Genomic DNA, 25,225 nt, shown 5'->3' on the forward strand with positions numbered 1-25,225 from the left:
ATCCTGTGTTAAATTCTTGCCTAGTGCTAGTAAGGACGGTGCAGGGTAGACAGCTAAGTTTTGGCTTTTCCTTAAGTCATGATGAAATTTTTCTAAACTCACGTGGCTGAGCTTAGATTAAATTGTTTAAGAAGACAGTTCAAACTATCATCAATAAGAAGGATAAATGCTACTTATGGAAAACTCCTTAAGAACATTCCAGAGTCGTCTTTGGGAAAAGGGTCTCTGCCTTAGGAAATTCACACAGGCACCAGTGTATCCTTCTAACCAAGATTTGAAGGTAGGGTCTTTCTTTGTTAGGGAGAGTGCCGTCTTTTCTCTCAGGTTTTCACTAAGAATATAAGATCCTGTTTGAGGTAATTCTGAACTCAAGGTTCTTTAGTATGCCCAAAATAATATTAATTTCATTTTTAATATTCTGTCATTCCTGTTTTAAAAAATATTCCTCACTTAAGAGAAAATATACTTATAACCAGAATTTAAATGTAAGATATTTTTGTATTGCCATCAGTTTCTTTTATGGAATAATAGGGATGAGCAGGGTCTTAAAATGTCACCTTTTGTGCCTTTTACCTTTAGACTACAAGGAAGCAATATGTATTAGGGTAACATTCTAAAAAATGTTATTAGTTTTAGAACTTGATAATAAGGTATGGACATTGCTCTCCTGTCTTGTATAAGAATTGTTAACAGAGATGCATCAGGCGATGTATCTGTCTTTAGATCACAGGCAGGTAGATACAAAATATGTAAGTAATTGTCCTCATTGGTGATGCAGTTAGTAAATGCTCAGGGAACTACAAATGACAGGAGATTAAATGGGTGAGGTCAGGCAGTCTAGGCATCGCGGAAAAGGTAGAATTGCAGAGTTTCAAAAGATGGATCTATGAAGAGAGAGAGGAAAGTGCTTTTATGAATGGAGATTAAAATGAGATTAGGCAGTGCGTTAGAAATGTGTGTTTTAAGTGGCTATCAGGGACCCAGCCTACCTGAAACTGTTAAGGTCGGAGGTAGCAGTGGAGACTGTACCTTGTTAAGGGGAATGTAGCATATCAGAATGAAGAATTTGCACCTAAGTCTATAGTAAGTGTAAAGATAGTTTGGCCTATGAGTGATGTGATGGAAAACCAATTTTGGGGACACCCAGAGAATAGTGATACGGGTAATACATATATAATATGGGCCCTGAATATGGAGAGACACTCAAGAAATCAAAGAAAGATGCCAGTGAGACCTTGTTTCTAAGTGTGATTTTTAGATTCAGAATAAAAACTGTTTGCAGTGAAAAGTAATTTTATTTACATAGCTTGTAGGAACAGGACAATGGGGAAGTTATTGTGGCAGCAGAAATTTGCAAGTGTGACAAGGTACACTCAAAAAAATCAGTGGGTGCCTGTGTTTAAAATGTTCTTAGTTTTTTGTTTTTTTTTTTTAATAACCATTCAGAAAAAGCTGGCTGAGGCATACAGTATAATGTGTAATTTCCAATAAAATTATTACATTCATCAACTTCTGGAGGCGTTAGAGATGTATTTTTATACGAAACAATATATTCTCTTCCAGGAAAATTTTATAATTTCTTAGCTCCGTGAAACTGGCTCTTGATCACCAAGAATGGTTTTTAAGGCTGGGGTTTTCAGATGAGGGTGTTGAGTGGCCAGAAATCTCCCAGTCACCCCAGCCGCTCTGCCTCCAAGGAGTATGCATGGAGTGTGGGGTTCATGTCACCTATCAGAGGGGCCCTGGTTGGTCTGGCTGCCGTGGGAGCCCCTCATTGAAGACTCAGCAGAGATGACAGGCTGGGGAAGCGGATGCTTTCTGGCCAGTGGCCTTGTTGCAGGCTGCTCTGGAACATCGGAGGCCTTTCTGGTGACAAGAGGACACTATGGCTTCATCTCCAGAACTTGGCTTTGTCCCAGGTTCCAGCTTGGAGTGCCTTCGTCCAGGATGTTGTGGGCTCTCCGGCCTTCTTCACCTTGGCCAAAGGGACCCAGGGCCAACTTGCCTTGCCCACCCCTCATGGAGGAGTTCCCCGTGCCCAGGTTGTCCTCAGCCCTCAGCTTTTTACAGGAAAGGGCTGATCAGGGTACTTGGGTTGACCTTGATCACACAAGCCATAGGGCTTATGTTTGGAAACTTAGGAATTAAATTTAAAATAATTATTTCATTTCTTCACCAGGAGAAAATGGTAACTTAAACTGGATTGAATATGATACTCTTGATGAAATATGTCTTAACTTCAGAGATCTCTTTAAGTCATCAGGTTTTAGGACTTCTTTAGTGACATATTCATTACTATTCATGATTGAAAAGCAGCTTGCTCTTAATTTGCTGTCCATGATCTCTCGTGTCACTGACCACAATTTTTAATTGTCTCGCCAATGAGATCTCATGAAAGACATCCTGTGAGAATATTAATAAGTAAATTACAGTTAATCCCCATAGACATTTATGTATTAGGTTTTGTTTTGCTGTTCAGGTATTCAGTGTGTGTGCCCAGTCCCAGGAGAGATAATGTAATATTTTAATCTATAATATCATTAATTTGATTTGTGCTAACTTTTTTTCTTTCCCTAAAAAGAAGGAAGAAGCAATATTGAGTTGTACCTTGACTCTTAAGCCCTTTTGCATGTGTAATAAAACTGAAATATGTTATGGGTTGTGTTTGTTAGTGGGATCTCTCTTTGGACACCTTATTTTTTAGGGCTTTTAGAAAGAGGATCATTAAAGAACATTTCTTTAAACTCCTTTCCCATTGAGCTGTTGTGGAATAAATGTTTTCAGGATTTACTGGAAAAATCTCAAAATTCATCTGTATTGTGGTGAAATCCTTAAACTGGTAGGCCTGGTTGGTAAAGTGCATGAACTGGCCAGTTGAACTGATTTTATTGTAGGTCACCAGTTTGAAACGTACTTAAATTCATATTAGCAGTTGTAAGTATTAGAATAATTCTTCCTATTTTAAAAAGAACTGAAAAACATTCCATTAATATACTATCTGGTCTAGATATAGTTAATCTTTGTTACTCAGCGAAAAAAATTTCCTCTGCTCTTTGAGGACGTGATATCTTGTTGTTAAAACTTATATTGACCTACCATCGATTTGCTCAGTCAACTATTAGCCCAGTTCTTAGAGATTTTTATTAAGCACTGGCTATTGACTCATTCAATATATATTTGTTAAGCATCTGCCATACTTAGGTCAGATGCCAGGACTGAAAAGATTAATGAAATATCATTCTTTTTTTTCAAGTAATTTATAGCAGAGGGGGTGGGGAACCCAGGAACGAAGATAGAGGCACAAAAGGCAAACTTTAAATAAAATTTATTTTTAGAGCCATTTCACGTCATAGCAAATTGAGTAGAAAGTACAGAGAGTTCCTATAAGTGTCCCACTGCCAACACATGCATAGCCTCTGCCATTATCAACACTCCCACAACGGTGGCACATTTGTAACAGTTGATGGACTTATAATGACACATCATAATTATACAAAGTCCATGGTTTACATTATTCTGTGGGTTTGGACAAATGTATAATGACATGTGTCCACCTGTACAGTATCATACAGAGTATTTTTACTGCCCTCAAAGTCCCATGTGCACTGCCTGTTGATCATTCCCTTCCCCCAGACCCTGAAAACCACTGATCTTTTTATTGTCTCCATAGTTTGTGCCTTTTCCAGAATGTCGTATAGTTGGGCTCATACAGTCTGTGTTATCAGATTGGCTTTCACGTAGTAATGTGTATCTGAAGTTCCTCCTTATCTTTATAGCTCATGTCTTCAGCACTGACTGACATTCCATTGTTGGTATGTACTCCAGTTTATCCGTTCACCTGCTGAAGAACGTCTTGGTTGCTTCCAAGTTTTGGCAGTTATGAATAAACCTCTGTGTAGGTTTTTGGGTGGACATAGTTTTCAAAACCTTTGGGTAAATACTATGGAGTGCCGTTGTCATTGTGCATGGATTGTATTCTAAGAGTTTATGTTTAGTGGGGAGCATGGGTGGCACAGTCAGTTAGGTGTCCAACTCTTGGTTTTGGCTCAGGTCATGATCTCGAGGTCGAGATTGAGCCCCACATCGGGCTCCTCACTCAGCACAGAGTCTGCTTAAGACTTTCTCTTTCTCCCTCTCCCTTTGCACACACACTCTCTTTCTCTCGAACAAATAAATAGATAAATCTTAAAAAAAAAAAAAAAAAAAGTAGGTTAGGTTTGTAAGAAACTGCAAACTACCTTCCAAAGTGGCCGTACCATTTCCCAGTTCAACCAGCAGTGAGCGAGAGCTCCACATCTTCATCGGCATTTGGTGGTGTCAGTGTTCCAGATTTTGGCCATTTTAATGGGTGTGGTAATGGTACCTTGTTATTATTTTAATATGCATTTCCCTGACGACATATGATGTGGGGCATCTCTTCCCATGTTTATTGTCATCTGTGTCACTTCCTTTGTGAAGTCTGTTGAGATTTGGGGCCTATTTTTCCATGGGGTTGCGTGTTTTCTTATTGGTGAGTTTTAAGAGTTGTTTGTATATTTTGGATAACAGTCCATTATCAGATGGCTTTCATAAACATTGTCACCCAGTCTGTGGCTTGTATTTCATTCTCTTACTGCCTTTCACAGAGCAGAAATTTTTCATGAAATTTAGCTTATCAGTTTGTTCTCTCATGGATCATGCCTTTGGTTTTCTATCTACAAAGTTATAACCATCCCCAAGGTCATCTGGAGTTCCTCCTGTGTTATCTTCTAGGAGTTTCACGCTTTATGTTTTACACTTAAGCCTATAGTCAATCTTGAGTTAATTTTTATGAAGGATAGAAGTAAGGTCTGTGTCTAGGTTTACATACCTTACATTAGAATAGCACTTTGTCATAAAAAAAAACATTTCATATTCATTTCTTTTAACCTTCTTTCGATCCTAACTTTTTGAAATAGTGGCATCTCTTAATTCTTCATTAAAAATTTAAATTTTGGAGCAAGTAGGTTTTTTCTGGGTACTAGGTGATGAGCAGTAAGTTTGGAAAGATAATTTGAGTCAAAGCCAATTGGCTTTGAAAGCCAGGCTAAGAAATTGGTTATTCAGGAGGAAGTTGAAGGCCAGGAGTTTTTTGACAGATGAATGCAAGGTTAGACTTGAGCTTCAGAGTGTCCTGCCCAGCTCTGTTGCTTAGGCTGGATCGGACAAGGAAGGACTGGCAGAGACTGGTAAGAAGTAGTCTGGGCTGTGGGTGATGTGGTCTTGTGATCAGAAAGGTAGCAGTGACCCTGGGTAGCAAGGAAACGTGAGAGATCCATGTCCAGAAGCTGAATGGGGAGAATCTGGCAGCTTACTGATGAGACAAAAGCTTTCAGCCTGAATGAAGGCAGGAGTCCAGTTCATCCCCGAAGGCTTTACCTTGGGCGACCAGGAGACTTAGTTACTCCAGAAATTGGAAAGTCAGACCGAACTGATATCAAAGTCAAGGTGATGGTTAGTCTGGGACATGCTAACTTTGAGGAACAGGTAGGATATCCAGTCTGAGACTTTAAACAATTTGTAAAGGAGGTATTCCACAACCGTAGTGGAAAACAGAAGATTGAGGAGTCACTGGTCCATATTGCTTTGGCGGGGGAGGTGGGGGGAAGAATATGAAATGACCAAGGTTGAATACAAAGAGATCTGAAAGCAGAACCTTAAGAAATACCCAGTGTCTCTCTTGCAGGGGTGAGAAGACAAAGATGACAAGGAAAAGGAGTAATTGGAAACGTAGGAGAAAATCTCAGCTACCAGATATCACAGAAGAGAGTCTCAAAAAGAGAGACAGTCATTGGAATCAGATGCAGCTGAGAGATTAAAGAGAATGAGGCTGTTGCCTTTGATAAAAATAGTTGGTCGGTGACCTTTATAAAAGCAGCAGTGAGTGTTGGTGGTGGGGGATGTGTTGCAGATTGCAGAAGGTGCGTGAGTAACAAAGTCAGCAGGGGTTACTCAGGAGGGATTAGAAATTGGCAAAATAAAAAATGGGGCAGTGTAAGAGGGGTAACAGGTTGTCAGTGTGCTCTTGGGGGAGAAGTGTGTAAACACAGTGGATGAGGGAACAACTGGGATGGTAGTGGGTCCACAAAAGAGGTCCCTCAGAGGGAGCAAGTGGCGGAATCAGAAGACGAAATGGATCAAATGCGATTTTGATTGAATGGACCTGACCATGATTAGCCATATTCCCACCTTGGTTACTTTTCCTTTGGAAATGTGTTTAGAGAAATTCAGTTTGGGGAAATGTGTTATAAATTGTACAGTAGTATATAAATATGAGGTGGTATTATTCCAATTCAAGTCACTTTAAGCAATTATGCCATTTCAAAACCGCAAGAGCAGTCTTTAATAATGTAATTTGAAATTGAAAATAATTCTGAACATAAAGTGCTCTAGCTCTGTGAATGTGGAACGTGTTGTTAAATGAAGCCTGGGAACTTTTTTGTGGCCAGCATGTAAATGTGAATTATCAGTTACAAAGTAGAAGACGGTGTATATCCTGGGAAGAAAGAAAAGAGTGTTAAAATAAGCAGTTGGAGAGCAAAAGCCAGAAGTCGAAGGGAGAAGGGAGGTGTAGATAATTCATACGAGTAATTGTGGGATATTGTTTTTCTTTGGCCCTCTCTTCTTTCTTTTCAGTAGATAAATAGGACAAACCTTTGGTCTTAACTGCTTTTTATTACGAAGTTAATAGCTTATGGTATTTATTGCATATTCCTGTATCAGTTACAGAGTCCCAGCCGGAACCAGATGACATACTCAAAATGGATAACTCAAGAACGTTTAGTAAGAGGCCATTTACAGAGGGGTGCCTGGGATTAAGGGAAGGAGGATGGAAGGTGTAGCCCCAGGAGCCAGCAGTATCTAGAAGGGACTGCTGTGTTCGGTGCAAAGGGACTTAAGCTACTGCTTAAAACTGTAGCACAGTGGGGAGGGCCTGAGGCAGCAGTGAGTGGGGGCTGGAGTGGGGGTGTTGGGGGTAATACATGCCCTGCCCCCTGCCGCCCATTGCCGTCCCCACTGTCTTGCAGGTGCCTCCCAGGGCCAGAGAGTAACTGGAAGCCCCTGGGAAAGGTGGCCCAGAGGACTGCACTCTGCAGACATCATCCTCCTGGGGTATGGGCAGGGGCAGAGGACAGAGCAGCAAGGGCAAACGAGACGGCGGGCACAGTTCTTTCTGAACCTGTTGCTTTGCAGCCCGTGTTCTACCTCTTTTAAGATCGTCTTGGACTTTTCTTAGTCACTTCTGATTGGGAGAAACCTCAGGAAATTATCCTGCATTCCCTGAAGCGAATCCTGTCTGAGCTCAGGGCAGGACTGAGGGTTTAGAACACATGAGGGCAAGAAGCCCAGCCCCTGGCTAAGGAGCTTGGACTGTGGAATCCGGCTGCCTTTCTTGGCCTCCCGACTCTGCCCCTTGATAACTGTGTTACCTTGAGTAAGCTTCTTAACTTCTCTGTGCCTCTTTCTGCTGCCATAAATGGGAACAAAAACTGCATGTTACAAGGATTAAGTGAGTTAGCATGTGAGGTGCTCTGGAAGGGGTCTGTCAGCACAGTTACAGTCGGTAAAATACCAGTTGTCGCAAGGCTTACTGTCAGTCTTTGCCCCTGCTTCACTGTCACTGCGTTATTTTTCCTTTTCCTCTTTTCCGATTCTTTAAAAGTTTTCCGTTACATTAGAGCTCTCTGCTCGCAACTACATTTATCACCAGAAGAAGCCCTGGGTGTCTAGTGTCCACTCTCACAGTTAAACAAGAGCAATAGGATAGTGTCCTTTGCAGATGATCTTAGAAGTTCTTCTGTGATAGTTCAAAGTTATACTTCTTTCCCCTACACATAAGGAATTGAATTGTGTCTGAAAAAGTTACTTCTCTGCTACACTGCCCTTCCTTCTTCGCCCCCTTCCAGCCAGGTGAGTCACCTCCTGGATTTTGCAAATAGCTTGAATTCCCTTATTAAACACAAAATGGGCCAAGGTATACGCCAAAAAATGCATTTAACTTTATAATTGCAGCAGTAATGGGGCTTGGAAAGAGATATTATGGAAGATGTAATAATACTTGTCTTTAAATGCCTTCAGAAGAGCTTCATGTGTGGCTAAGTGACTTCTCACTGGAAGATGGAAGGTCCAAGAGCCAGGAGTTTGCACAGTTTACAGTGTCTAATGCTAACAAATCAGTCCCCAGCTTCGTTCTTCGGTGGGGCTCTTGGGTTTTGTTCTTGACGGGGACTTTATACGTTTTCACTCTTCGTAGTCTCTACTCTTTCTTAGGTGCTCTTGCTCTCAAAGAGTATATTTGGTAGAGAAAAAGAAGGACAAAGAAGAAAATGAATGCAGCCGCTGCCTTAGTGATTCGTGCAGTGGTTAGTTTTATCACTTTGTAAAGGTTGGTTGGCCTTTGTGGCCTCTCTGTGGAAGGCTGGTCCATAGCAGCTATTTTCGGACAGTTTCAAGTTCTCACCAATTATTTCCTTACTCGGTATTTTAACTTCACAATAAACCGATAAGTGACATTATAGAAGAGACACTAATGATTTCTTGAAATATATTTGAACAGTATTCATTTAAACTTGTAAAATAGTTTACTTGGGAAAAGTCTTTAAAATTTGGGAAATAATCAGGAGGTAAAAAATAAACTGACATAAAAACTTCAGAATGTTCAGGTAAAACACCTTCTTAGCTTAAAATATTTTGGAAAATACAAATTTAAAATATTTTCATCAGCTTAAAATTTGCTTTAAAGTTCTTTGTCACCCCCAAACTCCTTCCAGTTTTGACTTCGAAAATTAGTTTTCTTTAATCATGAAGTTGAAATTTGTGTAGACGTCTTCGGTAGGAGCACGTCTCTCTTCCACCTGATTAAAACGCCATTTCCCTTAACCTGTCAGCAACTCATTGAGCAGTCAGACCGCATTGTTCGGTACCTTGTCTGACAGGAGGACAGCCGTCCAAAGAGAAAGATAACGCAAATTGGTGCCACACTTCGATAAATAGAGACATTTTATTTTTCACCAAGCTAATTCAGTCCAGTTCAGTTAACTCTTTTTCCCCCCCTTAAGGACAGATCAAAAAAGGCAGCCATGAATGACTGAGTGTGTCATGTGTTTGACACGTCAGTGTGTGAAAATAAAGCCGACCACAAGGGAGGGGCTGTGCCTTTGGATTGCAGACAATGCCCCGGGCGAGGGCCCTGTCCCTCGGCTCTGCCCCGCACACTGCTGGCAGCCATGGGGGGGCAGCTGGGCTGGCTGCGCACGATGCCCTTGCCCCTTCCCGGAGGCGACCTTTGTGATTTCAGCATTTTTAAGAATCACAGACATTTTTCCGGCCACCACTCAGTCTCACTTTGGCTCCACAGGCCAGAGCTCCTGGATATTACATACTGATAGTTTTGTGATTCGGTAAATTCTGTGTCCTCCATGTCTGTTTTTGAAAAAAGCTTTATTACAATAAATACAATGCCGGCAGTTCCGTTTCTCAGTTCAATGCTTTCTTCCTGAGGCACAGGATGACATTTGTACAGTCATAATATTGCTCGTGATATTCCTAAAGTCATTGTTGTCAACCGTAATGCTATGGGTTATGCTACCGGCCATGAACTGTCTAAATAGCATTAATGAAAAATTGAAATTGTCAAAATCTTGCCTGCTTCTCTAAGGGATCGGATCCGAGAGCCCCATTTTTTGCATCAAGAGCCCTCAGGGCTGCTTCTTCCACACAGCCTTGTGTTCTGGTCTCTTCCATGTCCTGCAATGGCCCTACTGTCTCGCAGCCCCAGGCCACACATCCATCTTCAGAGCACGCACACTTGCTCTCTCTCTCTCTCTGCCAAACCTGTAATTATGTAATTTTATGTAATTTTAAATCCTCCTTTTTCCTTGACTTTGGCCTTTCTTTGACTTAGCCCTCCAAGACTAACCTGACGTTGACTGCCTTGGACTGCAAATCAGGGAGGACGGGGACCCCATGTGTGAGCAGCCACTCCCGCAGCTCTCCGGGCCTGTGTGTGCCATATGATCATGGCCTTTGGATTTTATTTTTGTTAATTTCTTTTAAGCCACTCTTTGGTCAGGCTCTTAAGGGTTTTGCTGGTCCACTGACGCTAGTCTGGAACCATCCAGAACACCATAAAGACTGTGGATGAGAAAGTGGATCAGCCGCAATAACCTGCTGCTGGGGTGTTCATTTGTGGGTAATTAAAATATGTTTCAATCTTCTCCACCGTGTCACCCAGCTCTACTGAAGTACTCAAATTTATCCACAGGAGTTCTGCTAGAAAAGGTCAGTCGTCAGTTGGGGAAGCTCATAATAGGCATCTTAGTCACACAAATGAAATGTTGGACGTATGAGGCCTTCTCTCATGCCAGAAACACAAGTGTGCCCCATGGGTTTATAGCTTGGGACGTGCCTGTAGGAATAGAGTTTGTCCAGATGTTACAGCCAGTGTCCAGACTTTCCGTGTGTACCACCAGAAGTCGTAGGAGTGAATTTCTTCAGAGGATCCCAATTATTTGGCTGATAAAACACAGATAAAGAAAAAAAATGTCTATTTTACAGTTAAGTATTTTTGGAGGGAGGAGGGGGATAAAAAGGTTCCTAGGACAGTAAGGCTTTGTAGAGGCTCTAATGTCCAGTACTCTTAAGTGCTGCGTAAAAGTTAAACTTGAATAGCAATGATGAAATGTTGACTCATCAGATGGCTTTGAAGTTGAGCCTCTTTTTGGTTGCAGTCCCTTCCTAATGGACACGTTTCAAAGAAGAAAGTGATTACAGCATTCAGCTGTGATGTTCTCTTACTCTCCACCTGGAAGAAATCCGTCTTGTTTTGGTCCATTTGGGTATTGAAATTTTGAAGACCACTCACTTAGAAATCGCATTAATGACAGAAATAGTTCATACAACTCTGAACTCATTCTCCTTGATAGGATAATGTTTAAAAGTTAATATTTCTAATGCCTGTATAATTTTTTTTAAAGATGGCTTTAACTCTGGCATTCTACAGTCTTTCCGACTAAAATTTATTGAATTCTCCACAGTTTATATCAGAAGGGCCTCAGGTGAGTGTGTGTGTATAAAGTGAATAGTAAGTGATAAAATCACTCAAGTTTAAAGATTTTTAGAAACTATACAGTTAGAGGTACAGTTCTTCAGTTCTGATAATAACTGAAGGGTTTTGGGGCGCCTGGGTGGCTCAGTGGGTTAAGCCGCTGCCTTCGGCTCAGGTCATGATCTCAGGGTCCTGGGATCGAGCCCCGCATCGGGCTCTCTGCTCAGCAGGGAGCCTGCTTCCTCCTCTCTCTCTGCCTGCCTCTCTGCCTGCTTGTGATCTCTGTCTGTCAAATAAATAAATAAAATCTTTAAAAAAAAAAAAAAACTGAAGGGTTTTCCTTTAAGGTTTAAAATTGTAGGTGCTTTACAATGTTGAGTAAATATTGTTTTTCTCCTGCATCCTGGGTTAAATTTCATTCATCCACGTCATTGAGGATGTTGCAGTGTTGATTAGAAAGGTTCTGTTTTATGTTTCCTCAACCACGTGGACTGTGCAATACACTTTTAACATTTGTGTTTGTCTTTTGTTCCTTAGTTTTCATATGAATCCGACAAGTAATGAGGAGCTCAGGAAAATCCCGGTAAGTTATAGAAGGGTTAGTGCATTACGGGAAAAGAAGCCACAAGTCTGCCTTCTGTCTGGTACACATTTTTAATAAGACCTTCATCCCGAAGCCCCCTTTTACCTTTGGATTATCGTTTAATGTGGCGATCTGGAGAGAAGGAAGAAAAGCAAAATTCCAGCTTTGTCTTTAATATACGATTAGGGTGTGACTTTATGATCTAGAAATTCAAGCAAATATGATCGTTCTCACTGAAGCCAATTTAGAATCCACATATTTTGTTTACAGATTGTTTTAAAATGGATGTGAAAGCTGTATGTCAAGGTCAACATTATAGTTAAGAAATAAGAGCACGTGGAGAAAATGAACAAGTTTTGTTGTGGTTGTGGCAAAAATCAAAGAAAGAATAAAACTGCCTTATTAACAATAAGGAAAGCATCCTGGCAAGGGGTCTAGTTAACTGGGAGAGGCTTTGAAGGGACCTTTAGGACACTTACTTTCTTAGTCCAAACAAAACCAAAATATATTAACAGGCTTGGAAGCGACCAGCCGGATTAACTCACAGATTTTGCAAGGACCGTTCAGATATCTTAACTTCATTTTGTTATTATTTGAAGTCCAGATTTGACTCTCTGTTCCAAGTTCCGCTGCATCTTCAGTCAATTAATTCTAAATGAATCAGACCTAGAGAGTAAGTTACTTTACAAAAATATGGGCACATGTTCTTGGTAGAAAACTGAATTCTCACTGAATAACAGAAATAGAGTCTTTATTCCAAAAGGCTGGTGGTTGCTGTTTGAACCATCTGTCCTTAATGTGTGTGATCCAGATGTATAATAAGAATTTTTTAAAGCAATAACATATCACAATTTTCTGTGATGTGATACGCCTAGAAGACAGTGTGGCGTGGTGTATAAACCATTCTAAATGTAGTCATTTGTACTTAGAATTGTAGAAAACATTGTAGAAGCCGAGGACTTTGTACTGCGTTTTTGCTGTTTTATGTAAATGATTTATAAGTTTTGATGTTTCATAAATACTCAAGTCTTTAGAATATGGCAGTCTGGTGAGAAATGTCAGAATATATGAAGCCAGCCTTTGATCAGATAGTAAAATGAATTCTATCAGGCAGTTACTTAATCTCAAACAAAATGCAACATCAAAAAATCGATCGAATGTGCAGCTATTGTTTATTAAGTAACCTTAATTACAATTTCTCTGTGCTTGTAAATGTACTTTTCCCAATCTTGTAATTTATTGCTGTAAAAGCATCCTTAGAATTCTTTAAAGAAATAAAATGTGAAAATTGTTTTAGTTAAAGGATTTAAAGGTGATAAAAGAATCCTTGATGTGTGATTATTTTTCTCCAGAATACTAAGTATTCTAAATGACAGTGAAAGGATTACTAGGTGTTGTTAATTTACTGCAGGATACAATTAAGAGGAGACAGCTCATCCTTCTAGCGAGCGTTCTTGAGGGAAAGTATTTGAACGATTTTTGTGTTGAAGATTATAAGATGTTTGAAGTAATTTACATTAAGTTCTCCGATAATAGCCATCCACCAAGTTATTTTTTCCCCCTTCTGGACGTAGTATTTTGTAATTAAGTTTGTATGTCTTCCATGCTGTTGCCAACACCTGTCTGTGAAAGCGCAGTGTTTAAACAGGACCAGTAGCCAGTTGAAAGGGCAGTGCGAGCTCTTTAAGGCCTAATTAAGAACTGAAAGGGAGATGAAGGCAGTAGGACAAAAGATGTGAAAGTAGCTGAGATGATATTCCCAGAGCAAAGTTCCTCATTAGAACAATAATGAGATGATCAGAGAATGCCAAGCCTTCCTCTTATCTCTCTCTCTCTCCTCGAGCTGCCTTGGATGTCAGTTAGTGCCCCACCAATATTTGGTTACCAGGACAACCTTTCTTTAAATCTCCAGTTATTTTGAGTCCTGATAATTTGCTTTTGTTGAAATTTAAATATTGCAAAAAAATATACATTTCCTAGTTTAAAAGGCGAGGCTCTCTGTGAAGTAAAAATAGATCACTAGGAATTCTCCAAAGTCTTTTGTACAAGTCTGCTATTTAAAATTCCGATTGGGAAACTTCATGTAATAATTCTGCTGATCTCTCACCCACTCCCTATTTGCTGATATCTGCATATGGAAATTTTGAACAGAGGTTGGGTGGGAATGACAAAAGGATTGGTTGTGAAAGGGGAAGAGAAAAGACAAATTTATATTAAATTGCAATATAAGAAGACATCTTAAGAACACATGTGCTATCTGTGTGGAGCTCCGGGAGTAAATATTAAGTAGTCCGGAGTCCCACTGTGGGTTACGGGAGTCTCTACCAATTCGGATGTTTCTCAATTTTAGAAGTTTTTCCAAGGACAGTATTAGACTATCTTTTGGAAAGACAACCAATTTTTGTATTTGCCTGAGAGTTTTCCTTTTCAAGCAAAATAATTTTTGTGACCAGAAAATTATTTAATATCCTATTATATTGATTAATAGTAATCCTTATTATTTTGGGGGGAACTATGTCAACAACAAAAGGAGACACAGATCTATACATATGTATTGAGTATATCAGTCAGTTTGAGAATCTTATGCCTGAAATTAGAAGGGTTAAATGCTTTTCAAATATGGGATAAAACCTGGAACTAAGCACAAAACTGTTTTTAATTATTTTATATTCTTTTCCAGAATATAGTTTATAGTACATGTGTTTCTAAGATGTTTTCCTGCCTAGAAACTTGATGCAGAAATTTAGGGGAAAATTTTCATATAAAAGGATAAATGGAAAATATATTGAAAAGGTCAGAAATGTACTTCCAGGAAATCTGTCTGTACATAAGTATTAGATGGTCATGGTGGCAGGGGGATAAGGCAAATAATGGCTTTTCTACTCTAGATTATGACTTTAAAGCATTGAACAGTATCTTGGGATGATTAATTATTTTGAGAGATTAAATTGTTAGATTGATTCATATCATGGCATTAATGTAAAACTACATACGTCCGAATAAGAATTTTTCAACATGTCTTTCATCATTGTCTTTAGAGAAATGTTTAAAAAAAACTTTTAATCACATTATCTGGCAGGCTGATGTGGTTAAATATAACAATATAAATGATTTTCTAACTGAATATCATCAATTAGTTTGGAGAAATGAGTTCATATATGTATAATTTGATTAAGATTAGAGAGATGCTGTTATTTTGTTAAACCAAGAAAACATATAAAACATTCAGCCAGTCAGTAATGAAGCCCATTTAGTTGATTTCATTAACCCATGCAATTCACACAAGAACGTCTATTTTTCGGTATATGTTTTATTAGATAAATGAAATCACATTAGTTGGATGTTATTACTTTTCTAAAATGCAGCTCAGAAAACAAATTACTTTATAGACTAGGAAATTTTAGAGTTGAAAGAAACCATGGAGAACATCTCATTTATCAGATAAGGGAAGTGAGGCCTAGGCCGGTATCGCTCTCAAATCTAGGCAGAATTACTTGGGTTACAGTAAGAAAGTTAGCTTATTTTTAATAAATTTTAAAAATATGCTTACCTCAATACTGTGTCTTATGTTTTCTATAGAAATCTGCTTAATATAGTAAATGTTTAGTAAGAGTGTGGTTAGGAAATTGTAAGGCTGATATCTCTAAACTGCTCATGACCAATTTAAAAAATTAGTAAATACATGAGAGAGAGTGTGTGTGTGTGTGTGTGTGTGGTGTGTATACTCTTACTATTACAAAAGATTGAGAGAGAGAAGAAAAGTAAACCAACACTTGTCTCCAGAGTTGTGGTAGAGCAGTATTTTTTAAATGTCTTTTAGGGACAAAGGTAATGTATAGCTGCTAAAGTTCTATCTGTCCCCAGTTTCTTATGCTAAAGTAAGTTGTTTTAAATACAGTCTTACAGAATTGAAGCTCACTCTCCATTGGCATCCCCTCTGTTCATCCTGTTAATCTAGTGGAGGCTCTTATTCACTTGTCTTGAACATTTCAGCGGCTTTACAGTGAATCTCAGCCCCTCCAAATGATCCTCCCCACTGCTGCCATTTTAATTTTCCTAGAACTTCACTTCAGTCGTATCCTGCCCGTTTAGAAACCTTCAGTGGCTTCCCGTTTTCCCTTGCAAGAATCCAGCATCCTTGACAGTCTGTCGGAAGCTCCCATCTCAGCCTCTCTGTGCCCTGCCCTGAACCTTGTTTTCCGGCGCCCGTCCTCCCCTGATCACCTGTTGTCCGGCCCCCTGTGCCTTCAACCTGGTTTCCTCCTTTAAACAATCAGAGCCCACTGCTTGCCTGTTACCATTTCTGCTTGGCCAAGTCTCTGAAGACCTGGAGTGAGCTCTCTCTCCTCTATAGAACGCGACAGATTCCGTGAGGTTGGAACAGTTTTCGATCCTGAATTTTTCCCGTTTTGCTTGAGAAGGCAGTGACTCTGGGAACAGAAGCATCCAACTGCCACCTGCTTTTCAGGTGTTTCTCTGGATGGCACAGTCGGGGTGTCTGGAGGGGGAGAGGCTAAAAGTTACACTTCCGCTTTCCTAATGAGCGTGAGACATACATCAAATTTAAGTAGATCCTGAAAAGGAGTAAAGACAAATTTAATCCAATGAAATAAAAAAAGGGAGAAAGGCCTTTTCGCATTTACCTTCCAGTCGCTGTTCTCCATCCTCTGCAGAATAGATTAGGAACAGGTAGTCCTCAAGAGCAAGGCCTGTTTCCTCAGTGTTAGTTTATTTTCCTTAAGGCTGAATGGAAATGTTTTGAAAGAAAGTGATAAAAACCATTTCTAAGCTGTTGAGTTTTAAGGCTAGAACTATGTATAAAAAGGCATAAAGATTGCTGCTTTATATTTGGGTGTTTATATGACGAGAAATCTAAATCCTAGACACTGTAGATGAAGTTCCAGTGCTGTTTTGATGAAATTTCCGACAAATATTTTTCTTTTACTATTTGAGTGCCTTGTCGTAAAAATGAATTAAATCAGCGTCTTTTTCTGTTTGTTTATATTATTTAAAATTATATAAAAAGGAATACCAATAGAATAAGGTTAGCAAAATAAGTAAGTGAAAGGCAGGGACGCAGATACACTGATCCTCAGTGTTCCTTCCCGTGATTGTAGCTGAATTCTGAGTTTCCCAATAACCAAGGCAAAAAGGGAAATAAGTTATTTGGGGATGAGCACTAGGAGGAGGAAATAGACTGGTTCCTCAGGGGGAAAAAGCTCCGTTTGCCTCTAAATTAAAACAGAAGTTACCCCTATGGGGCTTCTCCCAAGGCTGCTCATTGATTTAATGCTGGAGGCCTTGAACAGTTCATAGCAAAGCAGAGAAGAACACTTGATACTGCTGCTGCTTGAAGCCCTCTTCAATAAAAAGCCCAAGTCATAACATTAAACCACAGTTTGTTGGAAGCGATTCCAAGAGGACGAAGCCATTGTCCAAAGGAATAGTTTCCAGTAGGTTCTTAAGAGTTTTTCCAAGTAGGGGCGCCTGGGTCTCTCAGTGGGTTAAAGCCTCTGTCTTCGGCTCAGGTCATGGTCTCGGGGTCCTGGAATCGAGCCCCGCATCGGGCTCTCTGCTCAGCGGGAAGCCTGCTTCCCCCTCTCTCTCTGCCTGCCTCTCTGCCTACTTGTGATTTCTCTCTCTGTCAAATAAATCTTTAAAAAAAAAAAAAAAAAAAGAAAAAAGAGTTTTTCCAAGTAAACTCTTAGAGATCTTTAGTTTTAATTTATTTTAGTTATATCTGGTATAGAACATTTTATCTCTTAATCCTAAATTATATGGTCAATTCCGTATATTAGGACATTGTCCACAGTGTTTTAAAAAAAAACGGTTCTAGCAGGATTTAGAATTACAGTCAGTGGTTTGGTGCATCTGCCCTAGTTCTTGCCTCAGGACTCAGTAGCTGCAGTATGAACGGTCACATTGGTTCTAACCACGGACACAGAAAAAACTTGGCCAGGGTTTGAAAAATCAAAAGTTGTTCAAAATAATTCTGAATTTGTCCCCCACGTTCTCTCTCCTTAAGTGACCCATCTTTTCTGTTCCAGGACAGCAACCCTTTTGATGCTACTGCAGGGTATCGTGGTCTGACCTACGAGGAGGTCCTCCAGGAGCTAGTGAAGCACAAAGAGCTCCTTCGGAGGAAAGACACCCACATCCGGGAACTCGAGGACTACATCGACAACCTCCTTGTGAGGGTCATGGAGGAGACACCCAGTATCCTCAGAGTGCCGTACGAACCGTCCCGGAAAGCTGGCAAATTTGCCAACAGTTAATCAGCCAGGAGTACTGCATTTGTGATTGGGGCAAAAAGGAAAGAAGAAAGAGAAAAAGAAGAAACTCTTGGTACTGCAAGAAACTACATTATCAGGCTTCATTATATACTCTACTCCGTTGCGAAAAATTACTTTACCTGTAAATATTAGCAGGGACCATCAAGAGTGATCTTTGAAGTGAGCTAAATAATTTAAACATTTAAAGTGAAAATGGGCCAGATTCTCAATGAATAAGCAGTTCCTTAGGATTTTTCATTGAGGTGCTGGCACCAGCCTCCTAACCTGCCGTAGGCTTAGGGATCGCTTCAGAAGTATGCGACTTCTTATTCCTCAGGACTAGAGCTCATAAAGCAGAATCGATGCTGGGGCTGGTTTCTTAGAAGTCAATTTGTAGACTGACTTAGCTGCAGGAATACTGCTCACTATAAACACTAAAAAAAAGTTCACATTTTATATGCATATATATGTACATGAATATATGTTCATATATCTTTGGATATAAAATAATACATGCATATACCTCACATATACATGTGTTTTTAGAACATTTAAAAACAGCTGATTGCCTCTAAAATTAGGATACCAGTTTCTTAATTTGGAAATCCGTGTGTGCTCTATCGATGCAAAAGCAAGTCATCATTGCTACTAGTACAGTTTGTTGTGGGGAAGCTGCTTCAGATCACTCTTGACTTTGCAAATCTTGGTTTCACAGTGAGAGCCGCTCCTATATATTATTCCAGCATCAGGTGTTTGCTCTTTTTCTAAAAAGAATGATTCCAAGTTTTTTTTTTTTTTAAGCATGACATATTTAAGGAAAATTTACTAGCATCACAATAGTACAAATTTCTTGAGTTAATCTTTTAACATTTGCGTTTCATTCAAGTAGAAGGGGAGCTAATGTAGTCTGTTCTGTTGAGATTCCGAATGCCTTTAAATCACTAGCAAAGACATTATTAGGAAGTTAGATCTGGAAAGAATTCTGAGGGGGGAAAAGTAGGTGATCGTCTGATGCCTGATAACCCAGAGCAATGGGCAAATTCTAGGAATGACGAATTCGGTGTGGTTTCAAGTTATGTAAATAATAGAACAGATGGCTGCATTTGGGTCTTGAACCAAAATAAGAGTCACTAAAGGAGGAGTGAGTGCCACTAGCATGGCACCGTACACACTGTACACACTGTTCTACATGGACCCTTAAGAATTGGTTTATTGCAAAATTCTATGTCAGCTCTTTTAAGTCTCTCCCCCAAAATACCGATTACTTCCGTGAATTATCTTCATAGATTTGTACAAAATAAGCCTGAAATGTAAAGTGGAAAACAATGGTATGAAAATATTACTAGTCATCTGCTTATTTTTTCCCTTAAAAATCTGAAATACGTTTACTATGAAACACTGAATCTGTGTTTCTGGTTTTAAAAGAAAAAACTTCACCTCTATGTGGAGACCTGTATTCTCCAGGCTTTTAATGAACTGCACTGTTGTCGAATATTTCTCTCCACAAAGATTTTATTGAAAACTTGGTACAAAGCGGATAGAATAGTTTTGCTCATTTTAATATTCTGAGTCAGATATCTTGGCCAAGTATATATTCGTGAGCTAAAATTGCTCATTTGTATTTTCTGAGTTTCCTTAGTTTTCCTATGGGAACATACGTTTTGAAATTCTAGGAAGTTTTCCTAAACACAAAAAAATTAAATAATTTTTTAAAATGGAGAAATGGAGAAGGAAAAGTAGCTTTTACCAACTTTTTTTTTTCCGCTTCTGAATTTCTGTACTAAACCTCAAAATCTGGTTTAGAATTCTATTTTCTCCTTGAGGTCTTAGTACTTATTATTTTTTAACACAGTGCCATTTTAGTTAGCATTTTATTCAATATTACGAAATTTTTAGCATTTTTTTTCTGTTAGTATAACTGAACCTCTTCTTACACTTTTTAAAATACTAAAATCCATGTGTTTTCAGTATTACGCCAGATTATCTGCAGATATTTTAATATGCTTTGGCCAAATTTATTCTTTATAAAATGAACCAAGATGCCAGTTTTGTATTGGGGATTTGTTTTATGTAAATAGAATTCGTTAAAAAGTATTGTTCAAATACTACTGTTCTTTTTATGAGGAAGTTCATTTCTAAGGAGAGGTTCTCTGCCAGGTTGGAACTGTTTAGGATTAAATTGACCAGACGTGAATGATCTGGTTATAGCCGAATCAATGTTTTTATCTTTCAACCTGACACAAGAGTTGTGCTGAAAACGAATCCGCACTTGTCACTGCCTGAAAATGTGCTGTCCCAATGTTTATGAACTTCCGCTCGTGACCTGGAGTCAGACTTATTATGTGTTTTCATAATTTGGTCAATATGAAACACTAAAAAAGTAAAAATGAATTCCCAAGCAAACATGTCAGTGTTTCCTGTGTTTGGGCAGAAGAGCAAACAGAGTAGTTTCAGTTTCTAGTATTGTGGAGAAAAAAAGCCAAGAAGTTCACCTTCAGTTAATTTCTCCAAAATGTAACTTTTAAGTATTCTAATGGTATATTTTGTTAGTCGTTTAAACATAGAAATAAAAGATACGCACTCGTTAAATAATGCACAACACAGTAGACTTACAGACAGATTCTGCTTTTACGCGTAAACAATGCATGCTAAAGAATATTCCCACCATAAGAGAATTTTTTTTAAATCACAGAACCGATATTTGTCCTAAACCTATCTTGAGCTAACATATTTCTGTTACTGACTAAAGTATTTCTGCTCTTATTTTCAAAGCAGTATTGTTTTCCAACCAATTCCCCTTCCAGTTCTAAAATTTGGCTTTGATAGTATTGAACCTCCTGTCTTACCACTTAGGCTTCAAACTGCATTCACCGAATCCCAGGGTTATAGCTTAGAATTGTACATAAAGTGACGTGTCACCCATTCATGAAAAACGTTCAAGTATTGCTTTTTGCTGCTACACTGTGCATAGAACCTTGTTTTGCCACCCCTCCCCCCGCCATGAACGTAGTAGTATCCATAGATTATGCATAACTACATCTATTGCTTTTGGCAGTAAATGAAGATTTTGTTGTAATTTTCCAGCTGTGAAAATGTTGCCTTGTATTTAAAAGGATTTCATGAATGGAAACCTAAGTAAAACTCAGCTCATTAGTGACAGACTTGCTTTCCTCACATCCTTCCTTCACCTACTTCTCCATCCTCGCATCCCCCTCCGCCCCCCTCCTCCCACCCCCATAAGGGTGCTTATTCTTTAGCAAGGAGAATCTTAAAAAACTGCTGTCTTTAATGTATCTAGTAATTGTTACACTAGAGCTTTTATTTTCCCCTGTAGCTTTTTAGGAGAAGCAACCTACTTTGGATTTGTAATTCAAGCTGAAACTTTTTGATGTCCATGTACTCATATGTCTTATAGATATGGTGGGTGTCTGTGTGTGTGTGTGTGTGTGTGTGTGTGTAAGTGAAGTATAAAGCATGTTCATTCACTCGATCTCTTTGAAGTAAGAGGTAAAGGACCACAGTGCCGCTGGTTCACAGAAATGTAAGGGTCTGTCAGCACACATCGAAAGCCCCCATTTTCACAGATTTATAACTTTAATAATCCAGATGCAATCATTGGAAGTATTTAATATGCAATAGGTAGCACCTTAACTAATTAATCTGCATATGAAGGGTTTTCTGATGTATTTAATAAGAAGTGTAGAAGCTTTCAAGCATTAAACTAGAGTTGACGTTTTATTTCATTTATTTTCTGTGTCGAAAATTTCCACTCTTACAATGGAATTGAGGTCTGTAAAAAACGATACGTTGGACCTATTAATCTTTGAAGCTTCCAGGCGGTTTGTATTTTGAGGTACAAAAAAAAATGCTGCAGATCTAGAAATGTATATATTTAGCAGGTACTTGAAAGACACAAGCATTATTTATAACTGAAGAGTATTACATCCTATTAAGTAAAATGCTCTGGTAACTTGTATACATTTTTACAGGTACAAACCCAAAAGTCTGTAAGCATTGCATAATGTGACAGTTGTATAATTTATGTAATCTGATGCATGAATCAGAATTTTTATATAATATATAATTATCAATTTATTATAGTTGATTAAAGTGTTTAATCTTAATTCAGTTGTACGTTCTTAACGCAGAGAAGACTGTACGATGCACACATTCGTACATGAGTCCTGCTTGTCTTTGAACACTACTTAGGTTGCCTCTTGGTTGGTGTATCACAGCAAACGTATTATAAGACCTACAAACTCAATTCACGGTGAAAGTAGTTCTGAAAAGTCAGAGAGTGGTTTCCAAGCACCTGAGACTGGACATTCTTTGACAGGTGTGGATGCCCTCCTTCAGAGGGCTGGAGCTCGTGGTTTGGGTAGAAAATGACATTTGAGTATTTCGATGGAGGCTAAGGCTGAGCCCGAATGCTTCCTATTTATGCACTATTTCCTTTATTCCTCGCAGCAACCCTGTAAGCTAAGGGCCATTTAGGGGTTCAGAGGAAATGTAAGACAACAAATGAAAAATCTGCTGGTGAAACTCAAGAATTAAGTTGACAAACCCAGAGCATTTCTCACCACTTCTCATTGTCCATTTTAGTCAGAAATGACTCGTCGAACACCCCACCCACCCTCCCAGCTCAGCAGTCCAGGGGTGCACCCGTCTGTCCCATGTTGGCTGCGGAGGCAGGCACGGAAGGGACCAGGAGCGCAGCGGTGTGGCTGTGCACGGACGGCAGCGTCTCAGGCCGCAGTGTTACCGCAGCCTGGGAGATGCCGTCCGGATGCAGCAGGTTTTTGGACACAAATCATACACATCTGGAGCAAGGGCTTTCTCGGCAGGCCAGAAAGTCTTCCTGTTTTGAACTGCTGTCCGTTTTGGGGGGCCCATTTAACACATCCCTGTACTTCCCCCAGTTTATCTTTAGATTGTTCCCCTTTCTGCCTCTCCCCAGGTTTGTAATTCCTTAGTCTACTGAGACAAAGATATTTTGGGTAACTTGAGAATAGGGACATACTAAAGTGGCCATTTACAACAAGGATTTGTTGTAACGCAATGCCTGTCTCAGAAATGTCAGTTTTTCAAGGTAATGGCCTTATGACCTGGATGCCTAGCATTCTGCATTTTTTTCCCCAAATAATTTTACATAGTAACACAAATGTCATGCTTTCACATTTTTACTTAGAAGCAACTTTTTTTTTTTTAAGATTTTATTTATTTTTTTGACAGAGATCACAAGTAGTCAGAGAAGCAGGCAGAGAGAGAAGAGGAAGCAGGCTCCCTGCTGAGCAAGGAGCCCAATTCGGGGCTCGATCCCAGGACCCTGGGATCATGACCTGAGCCAAAGGCAGAGGCTTCAACCCACTGAGCCACCCAGGCGCCCCTAGAAGCAACATTTTTAGAAACATTCATAATTACATGAACTAGAAAGTCTTGATTCTATTATTTTACTCTTCACACCCTAAAATTCGTTCGACGTTCCATGGTTTCATCATTGTGTAGGCGTACCCAAAAGCCAGAATTGATGCTGGGAAACACAGAATCAAATTTCTCTATCAGAGGTTTTCAGGGATAATGCGTTGTGGCCAAATGGGAGCTGTGGTCCAGTTTGTTACTAACATTAATACCAAAGTTTGCAAACGAGTTTTTTTTTTTTTTCCCTAACGAATTAGAATCAAGATTTCACCATTAGAGCGTTACTTGCATCCTGTTAGTCTCTGGCAAGGGACAGGGGAGTGCAGGAGACCAAGTCTACAGGTCCTTTGCAGTTCCCAGCCAACCTCCCTATTTGTGCAACAGCCTTAGTGCAGGGATTGCAAACTCCAGAGTCAACAGAGACAGGTAAGTACGATGGATAACCAGGCAGGCCAGGTATAGCAGAGTAGGACTTAATGGGGGGGGGTGTGCAATCTGGAGAGGGGACAGCAGCTGTTCAGCTCAGGCTCATGGGGCCACATGGAAATGAAGTTAAGTCCAGGGTTGCCAAACCTGATCTTCCTAGAGAAAATGAAAATACAGATTTCTATATGAAATATGATTTCCAAGTGTTGGCAATTAATTCACTTTTTTTAAACAAAGCTAAGGGCTGCCAGTGTGCGACATCTTGAGTGACTATTTCTAATTTACCATCTAGCCATTGTCAGAGCAATTCAGACTATGGATGTTTTAGTTCCCCCACAGATGAATCCCAGTTTAATCATAAAATGTGTTGGCCAAGGGGTGTGTGGGCTATGTGTGGGATGTAAGAGTCCCAGCTCAGGACCCTGGCAGGGATTGAGAAGGAATCAATGGGTATGAAGTTTCCCTTCTGCTAGATGACTACATTCTAGAATTCTGCTGTACAAACTAGTGTCTGTAGCTAACAGCACCGTTTTGTACACTTAAAAAGTTAAGAGGCTGGGTCTCTTTACATTTTCTTCCTATGCAAAAGAACAAAGACTTTCCCTGATTAGCCTATCCCCGAGCCTCACCTGCCATTGCTTTTAAGAAGGAAATGGCGCAGGTAAATCCATTACAGTAGAAGGGCCTCTGCTCTTAGGTTCAAAGCATTTTAGAATGCTAGCTCGGGATCTGTTACATGCCCTTCTTGTGGCAATTATGATTTTTCAATATATATGATGGTCTTGCTTTTGGCAAAAATTGTATTAAAACCCTTAGTATCCCCCCAAAAACAGGGCAGTGGGGTGACTCAGTCACTTAAATGTCTGACTTTGGCTCAGCTCTTGATCTCAAGGTCCTGAGATCAAGCCATGTCAGGCACCCTGCTCAGTGGAGTGTCTGCTTCTCTCTCTCTCTCTCTGCCCCTCTCCCTATTCATGCTCTCTCTCTCTCTTTCAAATAAATTTTTAAAAATCTTTTTTAAAAAAACAAAGACATGGGACACCTGGGTGGCTCAGTTGGTTAGGCGTCTGCCTTCAACTTAGGTCATGTTCCCAGGGTCCTAGGATCGAGCCTCGTGTTAGGCTTTACTCAGCTGGGAGCCTGCTTCTCCCTCTACCTGCCGTTCTCACTGTACTTTCTCTCTCTCTCTGTGTCAAATAAAATCTTTAAAAAAAAAAACTATTTAAAAAAAGCAAAACTATATGGCTTTTAAAATTATCTTTAAAACTCAACCAACAACCCCCAGAAAAACAAACAAAACCCAGAAACCAAAAAGCTCACTGTCCCAAAGTTCAGTTACACACCTAATATTGTGCAGTGTGAAGGTCATAAGGCCTATGACAATTGCCAGTAGTACTTAATTTGTATTGAGTTGGTGTGTTTTCATGTGTTTTTTTTTTTTAGGATCTAAAATACATATAT

General features: G+C 39.6%; 1 protein-coding gene across 1 annotated transcript in view; it reads left to right on the forward strand.

The window, feature by feature from the left end:
* RAB11FIP2 (RAB11 family interacting protein 2) overlaps nucleotides 1-22,044 on the forward strand; it is a 41,263-nt gene extending 19,219 nt beyond the window's left edge. The window contains exons 4-5 of the mRNA XM_032878842.1: nucleotides 11,603-11,648; nucleotides 17,696-22,044. Coding sequence (XP_032734733.1) covers nucleotides 11,603-11,648; nucleotides 17,696-17,923 — 274 coding nt within the window. The 3' untranslated portion in view covers nucleotides 17,924-22,044. The remainder of the gene's footprint in view (nucleotides 1-11,602; nucleotides 11,649-17,695) is intronic.
* Nucleotides 22,045-25,225: the final 3,181 nt, after the last annotated feature.

This window comes from Lontra canadensis, unplaced genomic scaffold (genome assembly GCF_010015895.1).
Source record: "Lontra canadensis isolate GAN:19392208 unplaced genomic scaffold, GSC_riverotter_1.0 scaffold3, whole genome shotgun sequence".
NCBI classification, from domain to species: Eukaryota; Metazoa; Chordata; class Mammalia; order Carnivora; family Mustelidae; genus Lontra; species Lontra canadensis.